This window comes from Odontomachus brunneus, unplaced genomic scaffold (genome assembly GCF_010583005.1).
Source record: "Odontomachus brunneus isolate Ranch 3 - 2012 unplaced genomic scaffold, Obru_v1 Obru_scaffold_040, whole genome shotgun sequence".
Taxonomy (NCBI): domain Eukaryota; kingdom Metazoa; phylum Arthropoda; class Insecta; order Hymenoptera; family Formicidae; genus Odontomachus; species Odontomachus brunneus.
In genome coordinates this window covers 1,161,824-1,179,000 of record NW_022639490.1, presented here as the reverse complement: position 1 = coordinate 1,179,000, position 17,177 = coordinate 1,161,824, and the positions used below count along the sequence as shown (strand labels likewise).

At 36.5% G+C, this 17,177-nt stretch overlaps 2 protein-coding genes and 1 long non-coding RNA gene across 5 annotated transcripts in view; 2 read left to right on the top strand and 1 right to left on the bottom strand.

Moving 5' to 3' along the window:
• The window catches only part of LOC116844267 (THAP domain-containing protein 1-like), a 2,259-nt gene extending 1,664 nt beyond the window's left edge, over positions 1–595 (bottom strand). The window contains exons 1-2 of one of the 2 annotated variants that reach the window (XM_032815563.1): positions 455–595; positions 63–288 (exon numbers count right to left, since the gene is read on the bottom strand). In XM_032815563.1, the coding sequence (XP_032671454.1) occupies positions 63–133 (71 nt within the window). In that variant the 5' untranslated portion in view covers positions 134–288; positions 455–595. Of the gene's footprint in view, positions 1–62; positions 341–454 lie in introns of those variants that run through there. The other variant, XM_032815562.1, reaches the window with a different exon arrangement.
• Positions 596–2,441: 1,846 nt separating this feature from the next.
• Positions 2,442–3,401, top strand: LOC116844268. Its single transcript, XR_004378057.1, has 2 exons — positions 2,442–3,005; positions 3,075–3,401. It is a non-coding gene; the product is annotated as an uncharacterized LOC116844268 (long non-coding RNA).
• A 1,006-nt stretch (positions 3,402–4,407) lies between these two features.
• LOC116844309 (elongation factor-like GTPase 1) overlaps positions 4,408–17,177 on the top strand; it is a 94,907-nt gene continuing 82,137 nt past the window's right edge. The window contains exons 1-4 of one of the 2 annotated variants that reach the window (XM_032815696.1): positions 4,408–4,997; positions 5,075–7,590; positions 7,679–7,798; positions 9,024–9,172. In XM_032815696.1, coding sequence (XP_032671587.1) covers positions 5,084–7,590; positions 7,679–7,798; positions 9,024–9,172 — 2,776 coding nt within the window. In that variant the 5' untranslated portion in view covers positions 4,408–4,997; positions 5,075–5,083. Of the gene's footprint in view, positions 4,998–5,074; positions 7,591–7,678; positions 7,799–9,023; positions 9,173–17,177 lie in introns of those variants that run through there. The other variant, XM_032815697.1, reaches the window with a different exon arrangement.

Genomic DNA, 17,177 nt, shown 5'->3' with positions numbered 1-17,177 from the left:
TATATATATATATATATATATATATATATATATATATATATATATATATATATATAACTTACGTATGATATGCTATGCTGCTGTGTCGTCTCCAAACATTTTTACAGTTTGTCACACAACAATTCTGTACCATAATGAAAATATAATACACAACAAAATAAAACTATAAATAACTTCATGGACCTCATGGACGTATATAAATAGGTAAACCGGCTTCTGCTATAAGAAGCAACATCGAACACATGAAAGACAGAAACAAAGTTTTCATAATTCTGTCTGATTTCGTCCCTGAAACGAGAATATCAGAGGTAGATTTCACTTGACAATCGTGTCGCTGCGAGCGTTATTCTATCCTTATTTCTCACTTGATCTTAAACAAGGATAAAATAACGCTCGTAATCGCCCACTTCAGCAGGCTGACTGTAATTTTTAACAAAAATGTTATTATCATTACGTGTGTTGTGTAGATATAATAGATAAAAAAGCTGCATCGACACTTTTAGAACTTGAACATAGATTTTTGTATAACGCATAATAGATAACACCTAAGGAAATCAACCAATCAGAGTCCTACATTTCCATCCTGAGGAGGGAAATGAAAAAATCTGATTAATTAATTTCCATATGCGTTATGCATTATACCTTTATGCAAGAGTGTGTGCTTCCCGCTTTACTTTTTAGGAATAGTCTCGATCTACAATAGGTGTAATAAGTTTTAAGCTTTAAGCTTTAAGAAATTAATCAATCATAGTCGAATTATAGAAGAATAATTAATCATGATTAGTTAATTTTTTACGGCTTAAAGTTTACTACACCTATTGTAGATCGGGACTAATATTACATGCGTCGTACGATAAGTATGGTCGGACGTGTCGATTGGCTGATGGATAGAATTCTCCTAGACAGCTGTGTTCGGAAACGTCACTCGAGTACTCTTCCTCTCTTTTTATATCACTCTTGTATCTCGCTTACTCCAACGTAACGGATAACTTGGGTGACGTTTCCGAACGCAGCCCTGAAGTCCTTAATTTTTTTCCAAATATCCCAGAAATTCATTATCCGATAGCCAATTAGAGCGGCCGACAAACTTGTCGTACGACACATGTAATATTGGCTGCGTTCAGCAGAGACAGCTGCTTTGCAACTGTTATAAAATTCGTGAATCTAATTGGAGTATGCTCTTGGATTCAATCAAAATTAAGTGCATGCTCCAATTAGAGGCGTTTTTTCGTTTCGTGACCACGGTAGCGTTTGGTTGATTAGTTTGGTTCACTTAGGGCCATTTTCACCGTCTCCGGTTACCTTAACTACTGGTTAAATGTGCACGGTGATTAATTAATCTTGTTAAATGACAAGTGCGATTGGTCAGTTCCAACGGAATAACTAGCCGGTTAAGGTAACCGGAGATGGTGAAAATGACCATTAGGGTGCGTTCAGATGGAGAAAGAAATAGCGTGACGGAACAGTTACAGAAGAGATATAGTGGGGATCAACCAATCAGAGTAATTCCGTTTTTATTCCGTTCTGTTGTTTGATAGGTAGATTTCACATGACACAGAACTGTTATGAAGAACTGGAACGGAAGAAAAACGGAAAACATTCTAACCTATCAACATCGAGAATTGTAAAATTTTCATTTGAACGCACTCTTAACGCTCGCAACGCTGCGAGTGTCATTCTATCTTTGTTGCTCGAGGTGTTGCGAGCGTTAAGTGGATCAAACTAACCAACCAAACGCTACCATAGTCACGAAACGAAAAACGCCTTTGATTCACGAATTTTACAACGTTGCAAAGCAGCTTTCTCTGCTGAACGCAACCAATAGCTTTAGCCTGAAATTCCCGCCTAACCGCCGTTATGTTAAGATGTGTTTGAAGTTTAAACACGTTACGACCGTGATTGATTTGTAACGTGTTTCTGCGTTTTCCGAGATCTTGATATATCTTACTGACATAGGAAGTAGTAAAAAAGTCAAAAATTAGGGCCTGATCTAAAAAGAGAAAGAGAGAGCCTTAGCCTTAGAGTCGAAGAATTCAGTTTGCAGAAAAATCGATTCGTCACGAAGAGCGATTTCGACGGAGCAGCACACATCCACATTGATGAGCACACATTTTGTACCTACAAAGAGAACAATTGTACAACGAACTTTAACTCTTTTCTCTTTTTATGAAAATCATAGTCGTGAACAAATTAACACAAACTGACCCTTACCCAATTAGATCTAAAAAGAATTCCCAATAGCGCTATTTTTTAATTCGTTATTGGAGTTAACGACAGTTTCGTTATCGTTGCGCAGCTTTTGTATACAGTAGAAAAGCTGCGCAACGATAACGAAACTGTCGTTAACTTCAATAACAAGTTACAGAATCCCAGCACAGGGGTGCTATTCTGTACATGCGTACCGACAACTGTCGGATCGGTAGACGTCGTTGCGCAGCTTTTCTATGGTATAAAAAAGCTGCGCAACGACGTCTACCGATCTGACAGTTGTCGGTACGCATGTACAGAATAGCATCCCAGATCCAAGCTGACTCTTGGGAAATCTTAGCAACGCCATCCGAATTCACACACTGCCCTCATAGAACTATGGATAAATGTCTGAAATGTGAAACACCTAGTATCCATGTCATTCCTGAAGAATCGCCGAGAAAGAGAATAAAGGTTCCATTCACTTCCTGGGATCCTACAATTGGCATTGAGAGACAGTCTCCTCTTCTTACTGAGACTGCAACTGTAGATCCACATAGACTGTCAGAGGAAGAACTAGAAGATCTCATACAATTTCTGAAGACTGTTTTATGCAATGTAGTAACTACCAGAACTAGGACAAAACTATGACCAGACCCAGAGTTACAATACATAGCTACAAAAGCAGCAAGGAGAACTGATGATGAGGACTACAGAGACAAGCTGATCTCGATGATGTCAGAGTAGGAGCTAACTGATGCTAAGGCTAAGACTTATTTCGAGACTCTTGCAACCGATATAACCAATGCTGATCATAGGTATGTTAAAACTCCACAGGAGGTAATGCAGTATGAGGGTTTTAATAATAATAAGATTTTTAATCCCAGAGTTGAACTTCTTGTTGAAAAGCACACATGTTTAAGAGAAGACCAGCAAGCCGACCCAACTATGAAGCGAACAGTGCAAAGTACTTTGCAGTGTAAGGTGCATACAATACAGTTCTATGTTTGAAATAGGCACATTGGATTAGTTATAAAATATAATCTAATTTTTTATACAACTTTTGACTCAGCAAAGTCCTTAGTATGTGCAATAATGCTTAAAATATTTGTGTTTACGTTTGTATGTTGGTGATATTGTAATGGTACAAATCCCGGTGGTATTATATGAGCAAGTGCAAAGATGTATATGAATAAATGTTTATATAAACAATATTTATTTATTTACAAATTATACAATTACACAAATAAGTTAAAACTTACAAAATAACATATTTTCTTACTTACAAAATAACATATTTTCATATTTATAAAATAACATATTTTCTTACTTATAAGGATCTTTCAGGAAAGTAAAATGTTTGAGGAACGTTCGTCTTAACGTTCGTAAAACTTACAAATGTTTACCCAGTCAAATATTTGCTTACCGATTATCGTAAAAAGTTTGACAAACGTTTGTAAAATATTCTTAGAAAACATGTCCTATAAAAAACAAAATATTTGTAGCATAAACATTTTTTAAATATAACAATCAGAAGTAACCCCTTGTCCATAAACTTGCTTTAATCTTTAAGTCGTAAGATATTGACCAACCATAGTTGATTATTTTTTAAATAATTGACTATGGTTAATCAATTTCTTACGGCTTAAAGATTAAAGCAAGGTTGTGGACAAGGGATAAAAGACACGTCTTACAGCCTCCATCATAATAGTATTTTTAAACGGATCTTTTTTTCCAACATTTCCCTGCCAACTGAAAAATTGTCCAACGTGATCGGACATTAATTTTTCCATCACTCGCTTGGCGCATTCTTTATCATCGACGTATTATTGTTGTCGAAGACGTCATTAATAAAATATATAAAATTATAAAGAAGTTATAAGTGCGTCATTAAAATGTCATTAATATAAAGACGTTATTTGACGTCATGTTTGCTGTGTCCTTAAGGGACGTCTACATTGGAAGCAAGCAGTAAGAAGTAGGAAGTAAGAGTAAGAAATTGACCAACTATAAATACGGGAAGAATAATCAACTATGATCGGTTTTTCAAAGTAAAACAATAATTTTGATCTAATGCCGAAGCGTTTGTAGCGTTTAACGGATCGCGCTTATGTATGGTCACGTAGGATGGTTGACGCATGCGCGCCGGCAGACCGGCGGGCAGTGGGGAGTAAGCCTATATATAGGTGCTACGCGGCAGCTCCTCGCCACTCAGTTGCTACGCGCTCGTGCATGGACAGGTTGTGAAATACGTATTCGTGGTGTGTATGATTGAGTGATAAGTCTGGCCCGCATCGTGTGAATCACACGTGTGAATCACGTCGCGGTGCGATTGAGAAGTTCCTTGAGGTGTCTCGGTGACGTAGCGATACGCGACGCGACACCGCAAAGTGCCCGACGGAGGTACACGTTGATGCGCTTAGCCTAACCTAACCTCACCTCATCCAAGTTTACAAGCACGTCAATCACATTTTCCTCGACCGCGGGCCCAGCGTATCGCGTCTCGAGGCACACACCGAAAAGAGGGGAGATCTCACACGTGCTCTCGATGTCCGCTGGCATGTACCGCGCACCGGCGAGAACGACTCAGTGTTACCTGCCGTACGTCCTCATGTTCAACGTACTTTACGCACTTTGGAGACAGAATCGAGTGATATAGTGTTTACTGCGACCGCACACGCGTGACTGTGATCGATTCGATTGTAATTTATTTTTTTACACGTGTTCGATTGTACGTTTGTACGTAGAGCTGGTTACACGATTGCCATCCCTTGTGCAATCTTGATCTTATATATTATATAATATAAACGGTTTGTATATAATATACAATTATATAATTCCACACACATATACACATTATACTGACATTATTCTGTTGTACTTGCAGGTATCAACAATGCGTCACATCGGTATAGAGAAACTGAGTGCGATACAAAGTAATGTAGCGCACATCAGGAACATATGTATACTGGCACATGTAGACCATGGGAAGACTACTCTGGCAGATTCTCTAGTCGCGAGCAATGGCATTATCTCGACCAAACTGGCTGGCAAGCTTCGTTACTTGGACAGCAGACCAGATGAGCAGCTGCGTGGCATTACGATGAAGTCCAGTTCCATAACGCTGTATCATATATACAAGGAGTTGGAGTATGTGGTGAATTTAATCGACTGTCCAGGCCACGTAGACTTTTCATCTGAGGTTTCCACAGCTGTAAGACTCTCTGATGGTGCATTCATCGTGGTTGACGTAGTGGAAGGCGTATGTTCCCAGACACGTAGTGTCCTGTCTGTATCTTACATGGAGGGCCTAAAGCCCATCTTGATACTCAACAAGATCGACAGATTGATCACGGAGATGAAGCTGTGCCCGTTGGACGCCTATATCCGTCTGATGCAGATTCTTGAGCAGGTGAATGCAGTTATGGGCGAGATATTCGCCAGCGACATAATGGAGCGTGAGGAGCGACAGGAGACGATCCCAACCGCGAGCAAGACGAACAAGAGGAACCTGACTGACTGGCAGTCAGGGTTGGAGGAGATCGACGATTCCAGCCTGTACTTCTCTCCAGAACAGGGCAACGTTCTTTTCACCAGCGCGTACGACGGCTGGGGATTCAGCATAAAGGAGTTTGCCAAGATCTACGCGAAGAAATTGGGATTCAGCGAGAAGGTCTTATGTAAGACACTGTGGGGAGATTTTTATATAAATAACAAAACGAAAAGGATCATGAAGGGAGCCCAGGAGAAGGCGAAGAAACCGCTTTTCGTGCAACTCATTTTAGACAATATCTGGGTGCTGTACGACACGCTGGTGATACGAAAGGACAAGAGCAAATTGTCGCACATGGCGGAGAAGCTGGATGTCAAGCTGACCACGCGGGACTTGAGGCACACGGATCCGAAGGCGCAACTGCAGGCCATCTGCTCGCAGTGGCTGCCTCTGGCGCGAGCCTGCATCGACATGGTGTGCGAGCAAGTGCCGGCGCCCCACAATCTAAGCAGCGAGAAGATTGAGCGACTGCTAAGCGGTAACAACGACTTTCGCACTCTTCCTCATCTGACGCAGCAGCTCAAGTCGACGTTCTTGGCGTGCGACTCGTCGCCGAAAGCACCCACCATTATATTCGTGTCGAAGATGTTCCCCGTGGACATGGACATGTTGCCTGAGAACAAGCCAAAGCCCTTGACAGCAGAAGAGCTGGCGCACAGGAAGGAAATTGCACGGCAGAAGCACGCGGAGAAAATGCTGCAGGGCTTCGCGACGAATGAGCTGGAGAGCGCACAGGAGACCACCACGAACAACAACGACGTGAAGCACGAAGATCTCGCCGACGAGAAGCCGGACAATGTACTGATGGCTTTCGCCAGGGTATATTCGGGAACGATCAAGGTCGGAGATGAAGTCTTTGTCTTAGGACCGAAGCACAACCCTGCGGTCGCTCTGGAGCGCGAGAAAGCGGGCGAACAGGTGGATCCATCTCTGGTACTGAGGGACTTGAAACCCGGCAGTCACATCACAAAGGTCACTATAGACAGATTATACCTTCTCATGGGGAGGGAGCTCCTTGCAGTGGATCAAGTGCCGGCGGGCAATGTCTTCGGGATCGGCGGCTTAGAGGAGCACGTACTGAAGACTGCGACTCTTTCCACGACGATCGCATGTCCCTCGTTCACGGAATTAACTTCCCTCGCTGTTCCCATCCTGAGGGTGGCTCTGGAACCGAAACAGCCCAAGGACTTGCCGAAGCTCATCAACGGCCTGAAACTGCTAAACCAGGCGGACGCCTGCGCCGTCGTTCACATCCAGGAGACCGGCGAGGTAGTCCTGAGTACCGCCGGTGAGGTTCATCTGGAGAAGTGTCTGGAGGATCTCAACATGCGATACGCGAAAATCGACGTTAACGTGTCGGAGCCGATCGTGCCTCTCCGCGAGACCATCGTGCCGCCACCGAAGCTCGACATGGTGAACGAGGCGATCGAGTGGAAGACTGAGGAGGTCAGCCTGGAGAGTTGGACGTCGAATAGGCAGTGTTATTTTGAGATAGACGCGAGGCCGCTTCCGGACAACATCACAAAGCTGCTGGAGAAAAACGCGGCTTTGATCAAGTTGTCAGACAGCCACTGCAACAAGCACGCGAAGGAAAACGGCGTACACAAGGCTCTGCCCACCGAGAATCAGTTCAACGAAGCGTCCATGTCCGATAAGCAGCAGAAGGAGATGACGGTGTTCAAGAACGAATTGGAGGCAGCCTTCTTCGAGGCGGGATGGAAGGACGAATTCGATCAAATCTGGTCGTTCGGCCCTCGCAAGTGCGGGCCTAACATCCTGTTGAACGCGACCGATTACAAGCAGAAGAAGTTTTGGGACCAACAAGTAGTGAATACTGATCTCCGAGCGATGTGAGTATTTATTTCTATATCGTTTAACGCAAAAGCTTCTCGTTCTGTTGTAACAATCGACATTAACACGATTGTGCAATTATTTCAGATACGACAATAGCGTTATCAATGGATTTCAACTCGCTACACTGGCTGGTCCTTTATGTGAGGAGTCTATGATGGGTGTGTGCTTTATTGTAAAGAAGTGGAAAATTTGTAATGATTTTGGGTATGTAGACATCGATACTTATAGAATATCTTTCACTACTTCGATCGTTGTGTAAAGCAACGTGTCTTGGATTAATCTTTGATTAAGGGAGATAAACACTGTGACGGCCGAAAAAAATAGCTCATTTTAGCGAATTTTTTGTGACGCCCATATAGTAGGTAGATAAATAAATGTTTTTGCATTGAATTAGTCATCTTTTGAACTGTTGAAAAATATTTCTATTTCATAAAATATATTTTTATTTTGGTGTAAAATGTGTCTGTAGTAGGCTCTGCAAGCTTCATCGGCCCTGCACCTGGAGTCCTTAAAAATCGTCTGAAATAAAAAAACCCAAGATTTTCTTAAAGTATATGAATGTAGTTTCAGAGTTAAGCGTACGCAAATTTTAATATTTTAATTATTCGCAAAATAGCGTACGTTTAAAAAAATGTTCGAAAATCGTCCAAAAAAAGTACCGTTTTTTTGAGGAAATTTCAATCGTAAAAAAATCTGTACGCTTAACTGAAACTACATTCATACACTTTAAAAAAAATGTTAAGTTTTTTTATTTTAGATGACTTAAGAACTCCAGGTTCGATGGAGCTTGCAGAGTCTACTACAGACACATTTTATTTACCAAAATTTTATGAAATAGAAAAATATTTTTCAACAGTTTAAAAGATGACTAATTCAATGCAGAAATATTTATTTATCTATCTGCTTTATAGACGTCACAAAAAATTCGCTAAAAAGAGCTTTTTTCAGTGTTTATCTCCCTTAAGGAGTACTGTCGCAAATAGTACATATGTGCTGCTGTTAATTAAAACTGCAACACTAGAAAAGGGTAATCGAACTGTATTGCGTCTTGCACGATAGCAAAAGTATTAGAAGAACACGATAACGTGATAACAAGTTTCATTTCCAAGAAAGGTTGATATCAGAACGTTGTGATGGTTTATTTATTAATCTTTATCATTTTATCGTTACAACTGAAATATAAATAAAATTTCGCAACTATATTCTTAAGAAAGTCGATGCGGCCATCGTGTGTGACGACGTTTCGTGCTGAGCTTTAAATAACATAGTGATAACGGTATATATATTTATATATATATATATTATCATGCCGGAACGAAGTAAGCAAGGAGGTCAGAGCTGACCGCGCCGTGACATTTGATGTTAATTGACGTTATTCACGTTATACGTATATAAAATTCACGACATTGAAGCATGCGTATGTTTGCAGGGATTACGGTGTTCAGAGCCGAGGACAATTGAGCGGCCAAATAATGTCAACATTTAAGGAAGCGTGTAGACGGATCTTCAGTCTGCGACGTCCACGATTGGTGACGCCGATGTACAGCTGCAACGTTTTAGTCAACTCCGACGTGCTCGGTGAGTAATGCACGTTCACATATCTATCATATTTAATGTACTACCGTTCGATAAAATCGTAACAACTGGAGAGGACATCAGATCGAATCTTATCCTATTGATCGATTGACAGAGAAGTAACGTGAGATATAAGCAGCTACAATAACAGCACGCTTATAAGTTTCGTTTTTTAAGAAGTTTTTTTGTGAATTACGTGATTGTAGTCGTGTGTCTCTATCCTTACAGTCAGTGTTCGGGATTAATTGGCTAAAATGTTAGTTGACTGAGATAATCGACAGATCGGTCATCAAAATTAATCAATTGTCACATATCATAAAATCACGAATAACTTAGTCGATTGATAAAATTAATTATTAATCAAGCTTTGATTTGATTGAAGTGCAATACGCTGATTAATAATTAATTTCGTCAATCAGTTACATTGTTCATAATTGCATATATGACTGCTGATTTATTTTGATTATTGATCTACCGATTATTTTATTCGAGCAACATTTTAATCGATTGCTGCTCCCAACACTACTTTCAACTACAATTAATCAATATCAGGCGATACATTTTACCAGAAATTTATTTCATAAATTATGATTATACGCAAAGAGTTACATCTTAAATATTTATTTCGATTACACAGTCGTAAGCATGAAAGTACATACGCTCAGTCCTACGGATGTCTTACCACTCGATAGATCGATTTGTGACAAATTTTTGAAAGTTAAGTAAAAATATCAATTGAATTTTTCTCTACTTAATAATTGCCTCGAACAAATATGCCTCAATTGATTGATTGATTCGAATAAAATCAATCGAAGAATGTTTAATTGACCTTTGATTTTAACAAATTCAATTAAAGACCGTTTAATTTACGATTGATATGAGCGAAAGAAATCAAAGATCGTTTAATAAACAACTGAACTTGGCAAATTTAATTAAAGGCCGTTTAAGGAGATTGTACGGAAAAATGAAAATTTACTAAGAATTCATTGAAACTTGCCATCACATATAAATTAAAATATTGGCTAACTGCTGTCGTGCAATTAGAAAAATATATTTATATAGAATTGAGATATTTGAAACTAAAGTTAGCACTTTTATACGTGTTCGGAATTAGCGTGCTATTTTTAATTTCTTTTAATGAATTTTAATGAAAAATTACTATGATATTAAAGATTAATATACTGACATTGCACAAGTTTCAGAATTATTATTGGTCGTTTTGTTTGAAAAATATAGCAATGGAAAATTTTTTATTTATAGCAATACTTGATATACATATACACATATACTCATTTAAATATTTGTATACCTTTTTTTAGTACTTATGCATCTCTATTAGATAAACTAAAGCATTAATAAGAAAAATTAAAACATTTTTATTTTTCGTATTTATAATATTGTGTATATGTGTGTGTATGTGTATATATCTAGAATAAGCGAACTTATTTCGGAACAGCACCTATTTCGAAACACTTTAATTTTTTCCTATATTAACTGTCAAATAAGTCAGATTTTCATGTTTGTAACAAAGAACTTATTTTTTGTTTCATAAAAATTTGATATTTTTTGATACCTAATACAGGAAAAAAATTAAAGTGTTTCGAAATAGGTGCTGTTCCGAAATAGGTTCGCTTACTCTATATATAATCTGATTATATAATGTGTATATAATCTTTATTTGAAATTAATATTTATTATCTAGATAATACAATAAATGTATAGAAACGTGATTTTTTTGTTCGATAAATAGCAAATAATGAATGAGTTTCCTTAATACGTCACTGAAAATACGGCACTGAGTGCCGTATTTTCACAACCTCCTTAAAAGTATTCATAGTTGGGTTTTATATTTAAAACTGTTTTAAGTTCATTTTCAGATACTCCGTAGCCAATGAAAAATGATCCGTACATCATCTGAAGATAAACTTAAGACGGTCATAAATATAAAATCTGACTATGAATACCGGCCTTAGACTGATAATTAAACTTGGCAAGTTTTTATAGATAGATGTGTTTATTTACTATTATCGTTACATTAAGACATGTTCGAACACGTTCTGATTTTTTTGGAATTCGTACATCAGTACGAATTCCTTAGATGAAAAGACAATAGAGATAAGTCTGTGTCCAAGTAAAATAATAATAAGAACAAGAAGAAGAAGTTTTTATAGATAGGAAAAACCAGTAATAGGTGCGGTTAGCTGAAAGCCTTTAATAACTGTCGACCTATCGATCTATCGATAGATCGATAGATAGCGATCATTTTGGACCCACCGCGTTCGTCTCTAGTCTTTATGTGTTTCTCATGTAGCCGCCATATTTCATTAACGGTCGAGTTCTTGGCGCGTTCGCGGCGACACAATTTATCGTGTAATATCGCGTTACATTCGCGCGCGTCCACGACATTCGGATTCGAAATCATCGCATCGCCCTTGCGACATTGAGGGATGTATCGTCCTCGATCTGTTCACGGTAAGACGTTTAACTGAGTGTTCTACATCGATATTTCTTACTCGCGAGTCGTTATCATGTCGTATTTGTCGTCTCGATTGGACGAGTTTAAATTGGACAGTCGACTGTCTGTGCCTTTGCGCACAGTTAACGTACTTGACATCGTTGAATTTCGCAATATAAATCTGATGAGAGAATAGAGGTGTGACAGATTTTGGGAACTCATAGGGGTACCCGTGTACATTCACTCGCGAAATAGTTTCAACACATTTTTCCCGACGAATGTCATGTGCAGCAAATGATCGCGATTGCGAGCTGCTTATAATCTGGTAATCATTTATGACAAGAGCCAAAGTGACAATAAAGTAAATATCGAATATGTTCTAATGATTGAATGCTGTGAAAACATTAATATATTTGCATTTAATATTTCTAAAAAAACCTTTGGAATTTTATTGAAAAAAAAAAATATTATATATTTATAATATAATTTGATGAGCATTTAGTCATTGAATCTTGTATTATTTGGTAGGACACAGAACAAATTTTTTATCTGAAAAATATATTTAGTTTTGACATGTGAATCTTGAAATGAGATTACATTCGTTAAACAAAGTTACTTTTGTACTTAATATTTCTAAAAGAAATATAAACCTTTTGTTGAAAAGTATACCAATTTATAGTATCATTTAATGAGTTGAAAAATATACCAATTTATAATATCATTTAATGAGTTGAAAAATATATCAATTTATAATATCATTTAATGAGCATTCAGTCATTGAATCTGTATTATTTGGTAGGACACATAGAAAAAATTTCTTGTCTGGAAAATATCAATTATAATCTTAATGAGATATATTAGATAATGCCGATTGTACTAGTAATTGTACTGAAAAAAGAATCATGCACAAAAAAAAATTGGTATTCACATGAAACTAATATATTCAAATCAAAATACTTTTAGTTAGTTTTGACATGTAAATCTTAAAATAAGATTACATTCGTTAAACAAAGTTACTTTCACACACATTAATGCATTTTATGTGTGATTCACAACAAAGAAAAATATATCCTTATTATTCAAAAATAATTTTCACGAATGAAAAGCACTAAATATTGGATTGAGAACATGATGCTTTTAAGTGTCAGAGGAAGAGATTATTATCGTCAAAGTAATCGTACTGTATTTCTTGTATGAGGTTGTTATAATATCCAGATAAAATGATAATATTTTCGAGACTTCAAAATTCTTCTAACAAAATTATATATTGTTGCTTATATATGAAACAATAATTATTGATTTGAATATATTAGTTTCATGTGAATACCAATTTTTTTTGTGCATGATTCTTTTTTCAGTACAATTACTGGTATAATCGGCATTATCTAGTATATCTCCTTAAGACTATAACTGATATTTATTAATTATTTTATTTTCTATTATTTTTTGGTCGCTGACAAACCAAAGTTTTATATAAACGTTAGTTTATTTTGTTAGTAATTCCATGAATTATTTATTAACAAAGATGTCAAACTGATGGTGTTTTCGTGTTAGTTCAGTCATAATATAAATAATAGTCTTTCGTTATATTGTTGTCTGATAGATACAAATATAATAGAGATATCTGTGTTTTTCCTACTTCTTTTGTTGCAGTTGTGATGTCGGATGTGTCTCGCGCATTTTGGCTCCTCTGTCAATAGGTTATAATGCAGGCTCGTGAATAACTAGTGGCTCGCAATCGTGACAATCTGATACGCTTCTAACTTTATTAGAAAAAAAGAAAGTATCCACACTCGTTCCGCAAACGAGTATACTTCATATTCTTTTTATAATCACGCGTGATCGAACGGCTAGTTATATCGTTATTAGAGACGGCAGAGACGTTTGTCTCCTTTGTCGTATCATTAATCGGCTAACCGATGTACCGTGTATGTATCATTAAATTAACCGACAATGCAAATTATTATACATTAGCGTAAGAACTAGGAGCAATAAATATGAGCTTACAATGAATAATTAAATAAAAACGATAATGCGACTCTTGCGCGCGGCACGACGCCGCGCAGAGTCGGGATAAAAATTCATATTAATGTCATATATCACATATCATAATTCAATTAAAAAATTTGGATCTCACTCAAATAAAAATATGAGTATCTCATATGAGATAAGAGTTTCAAATGATAACTATAATATGTTGAGAGACAAAATATCTAAGAATTGAAAAAAATATTTATCAGTGGGTACTAATAATATGTTTATTTATACTACTGTAATTAGTATAAGTAAACAAATTTTTAATATACACATATATATATTTGTTATGTATTAATATACAAATATTAATACATAACAAATATTAATATACAATTTTATACAAATTTTTAATATTATTTAATAATATTAATATACAATTTTTTACTTATACTAATATAATATTGATAATATTAATATGAGAAATGTTTTTATATTTTTTAAGAAAATATATTTCTCTCCATAAAATTTTAGCTTCTCATGAAAGCAATTGTTTACTTTATTTAAATAAAATAATTTAGATTCGAGTGAATATTAGTACCCACCGAACAGATATATCTACGTTTTGTTTTTTAGATATTTTTTCTCTCAGTGTGCAGGCCTTAGAATTCACGATGAGTTCTAAGGCTTATCAGATAAATTGTAATTACTTCATCTGGCTGATACATACCTGGAATACTACGCGAATGTCGCAACGGTCGTCCTCTTCTGTTTCCTTGCACACACATCATTCCGTAAACGCGAATGCCCGGAACACTAGCATAAGTCGGCTGATCGTGACTCATAGGCCCCTCTGCGGAATAATGCAAGTCGTCAAAAGTGACAGTTACATGCTTTTTAGTAGGTGGTCACGCTTTACTTTCGCGCGGTCACGATCATGACCTCCGTAAGATAATCGTTAACAAATTCATGAGCTTTGAAGGACGCCACATCGTCCAACATATCGTGTGCTGAATGTCAAACGCAACTTTTTTAAATTTTATCATTGCGCGAGGCGCTATTATCACTCGTGAGTTAATCATCATATTGTTTGTCACGTTGATTATACATAGAGAAAATATTGTAGTAAAAATTACGTTACAATTATATTTCTTTTTACAATGATTTTGGTAAAGCTGGCACGGAAAAAATAATTTGCTATATATGGACAGTTAAATATAATTCGCTGTGTTAGCTACTTTTTTGCTGCAGGAACCTATTTTCTTTCTATGATAACATCTGCTCCTATAGCAAGAAAAGTGGCTAACGTAGCAAATTTGCTACAGATAGACAACTAAACATAATTTACTGCTTTAGCTACTTTTTTTGTTGCAGGAGCAGATTTTCTTGTTATCATAGCAAGGAAATTGGCTCCTGCAATAAAAAAGTGGCTAATACAGCAAATTATGTTTTGTCAATATGTAACAGATCTTTTTTTTCGTAGGATTATACTAAAATTGTATAAATTACTATAGAAATATATAAATTACTATAGAAATAATAAATTTGACGATCTATCTGACCACATAATATCAAAGGCATTACCATGTAATATCATAGGGCGCTGATATCATAGGGCCGATTGTGCCAACTTCCTGGTAAGCTACCTGACAATTAAATCATATATCTGTCTTCGTTTTTTCTTCAAATTGGACAGAGACAGACATGATTTAACCCTTCGTATACATACTGGGTGGTTACCACCCATAACTAAAATTCAGCGCTCTGTATCTTTTAAGTACCGTAATAAATGGAACTAGTGTCGTCATCTAATTGTAGTTTGGGATCTTAACTATGCTTTTTTCTACTCTGCTAGCAAAATAAGCGTAAATTAGCTTCTGGCAACCGTCTGAAGTGAAAATAATGAAACTTTGATATTCAAAATATACTTTTTCCAGAGATGAGTTACGAGACAATTTTTTCCTTAAAGACAAACATTTCAACAATAAAATGCTAAATTTTTATTTAAAAATAATAAAAATTACAAGTTACAAATTTTTTTGCAAAAACTCACTTTTTTTTTTAAAATCGCGAAATATAATAATTTTTTTTATATGAAATTTCTTAAATTTGATTACCAAAAGTATGTAAATACTTTCTATAAACATTAAAGTTAATCCATGAATTTTTTCAGAATTTTAGCATAAATATTTTAAAAGATACAGCTATTCGAAAATTGCCATGGGTGGCAACTACCCAGTGTGTATGCGAAGGTTGAAAAAATGAGTGTGTATACGAAGAGATAATTAAGTATCAGGTGGTTTACTAAAAACTTGGAACATTCGGCCCATAATGTCGGCGACTGTCATTGCGGCATTGAACGCGTGAGTTACACATTTTCCCGAAAACTAGATGGGAATATGGTGGTACTCACAAAAACCTCTAAGCAACAATTTTAATTTCTGCGGATTAGTGACACTGTTGAAGTAGCAAGTCCATGAATTTTGTGGAGTCATATGCGTGTGTATGTGTCAAATAACAAACTGTCACTAATCCGCAAAAATTAAAATTGTGTTACCTAGGGGTTTTTGTTGGTACCAATATTTTTCCATCTAGTTTTCGGGAAAATGTCGTGTAACCAACGCGTGAAGCGACATTCGGTCCTCTGCTTACCGAGTATGTTTGTGTCGGGACATCGGCATATCACCAGATAATGAGACTTCCCCGTGCGCACATTTTGCAACGCCAGTAGAGACCAATCCCTCGACGCCCTGCATTCTCGCATCTCGGCAACCGGCTCGCACGTTTTCACCAAGGTCAAGGCCTGGAACAAGCGCGCTCACGATGAACAGCATCGTATTTTTACAGTTCACTTCCGTTCAGGGTAAATTCAGGATCCATTAGACGCTGCTCCGGAGCATTCTAGCTGCATAATGACGTCGTTAGTCGCGTGTATAATAAATACCCGCCGGAGCTTATAAAACGTTCGAGTGCAGATTGCACCCTTGATCGGCGCATTTTAAATCGCGTCCGATTACGATGTGCACGACTCGTAGTGAGACTCGCGAACGATAATGAGGGAAGTATTATCGTATGTCGCTCGAACGAGATGCACGGGGAGAATTTTTATAGTGAAGATATTACATGGTAAAAGTGTTGTTTAACGTTATATAATTTCACTTGAAAATTGACATGTTAAAAATAAAAATACTTTCCAAACAAGAATGTCCTCTTTTATGTGAGGAACATGCTGACATCCTGCCTTAATTTATAATAATTATAATTTATGGCAGGATGTCGGTATAAGTTCTTTATATTCTTGTTTGGAAAATATTTTTATTTTTGACATGTTAATCTTCAAATAAGATTATATAACGTTAAACTAAGATAAGTTACTTGCAAAAATGTATTTTATGTAATTGAACGAAGAACAATTATCATCCCGTTTCATATGTGCTATTTATATTTATGCTTATTATATTTTATATATATATGCTACTATTTTTATATATATATATTTTTATATTTATATATATGCTGAGAGAAAAATATTTAGCAAAATAATAAGCAATTTTTTTACAATAATACTAATAATATATT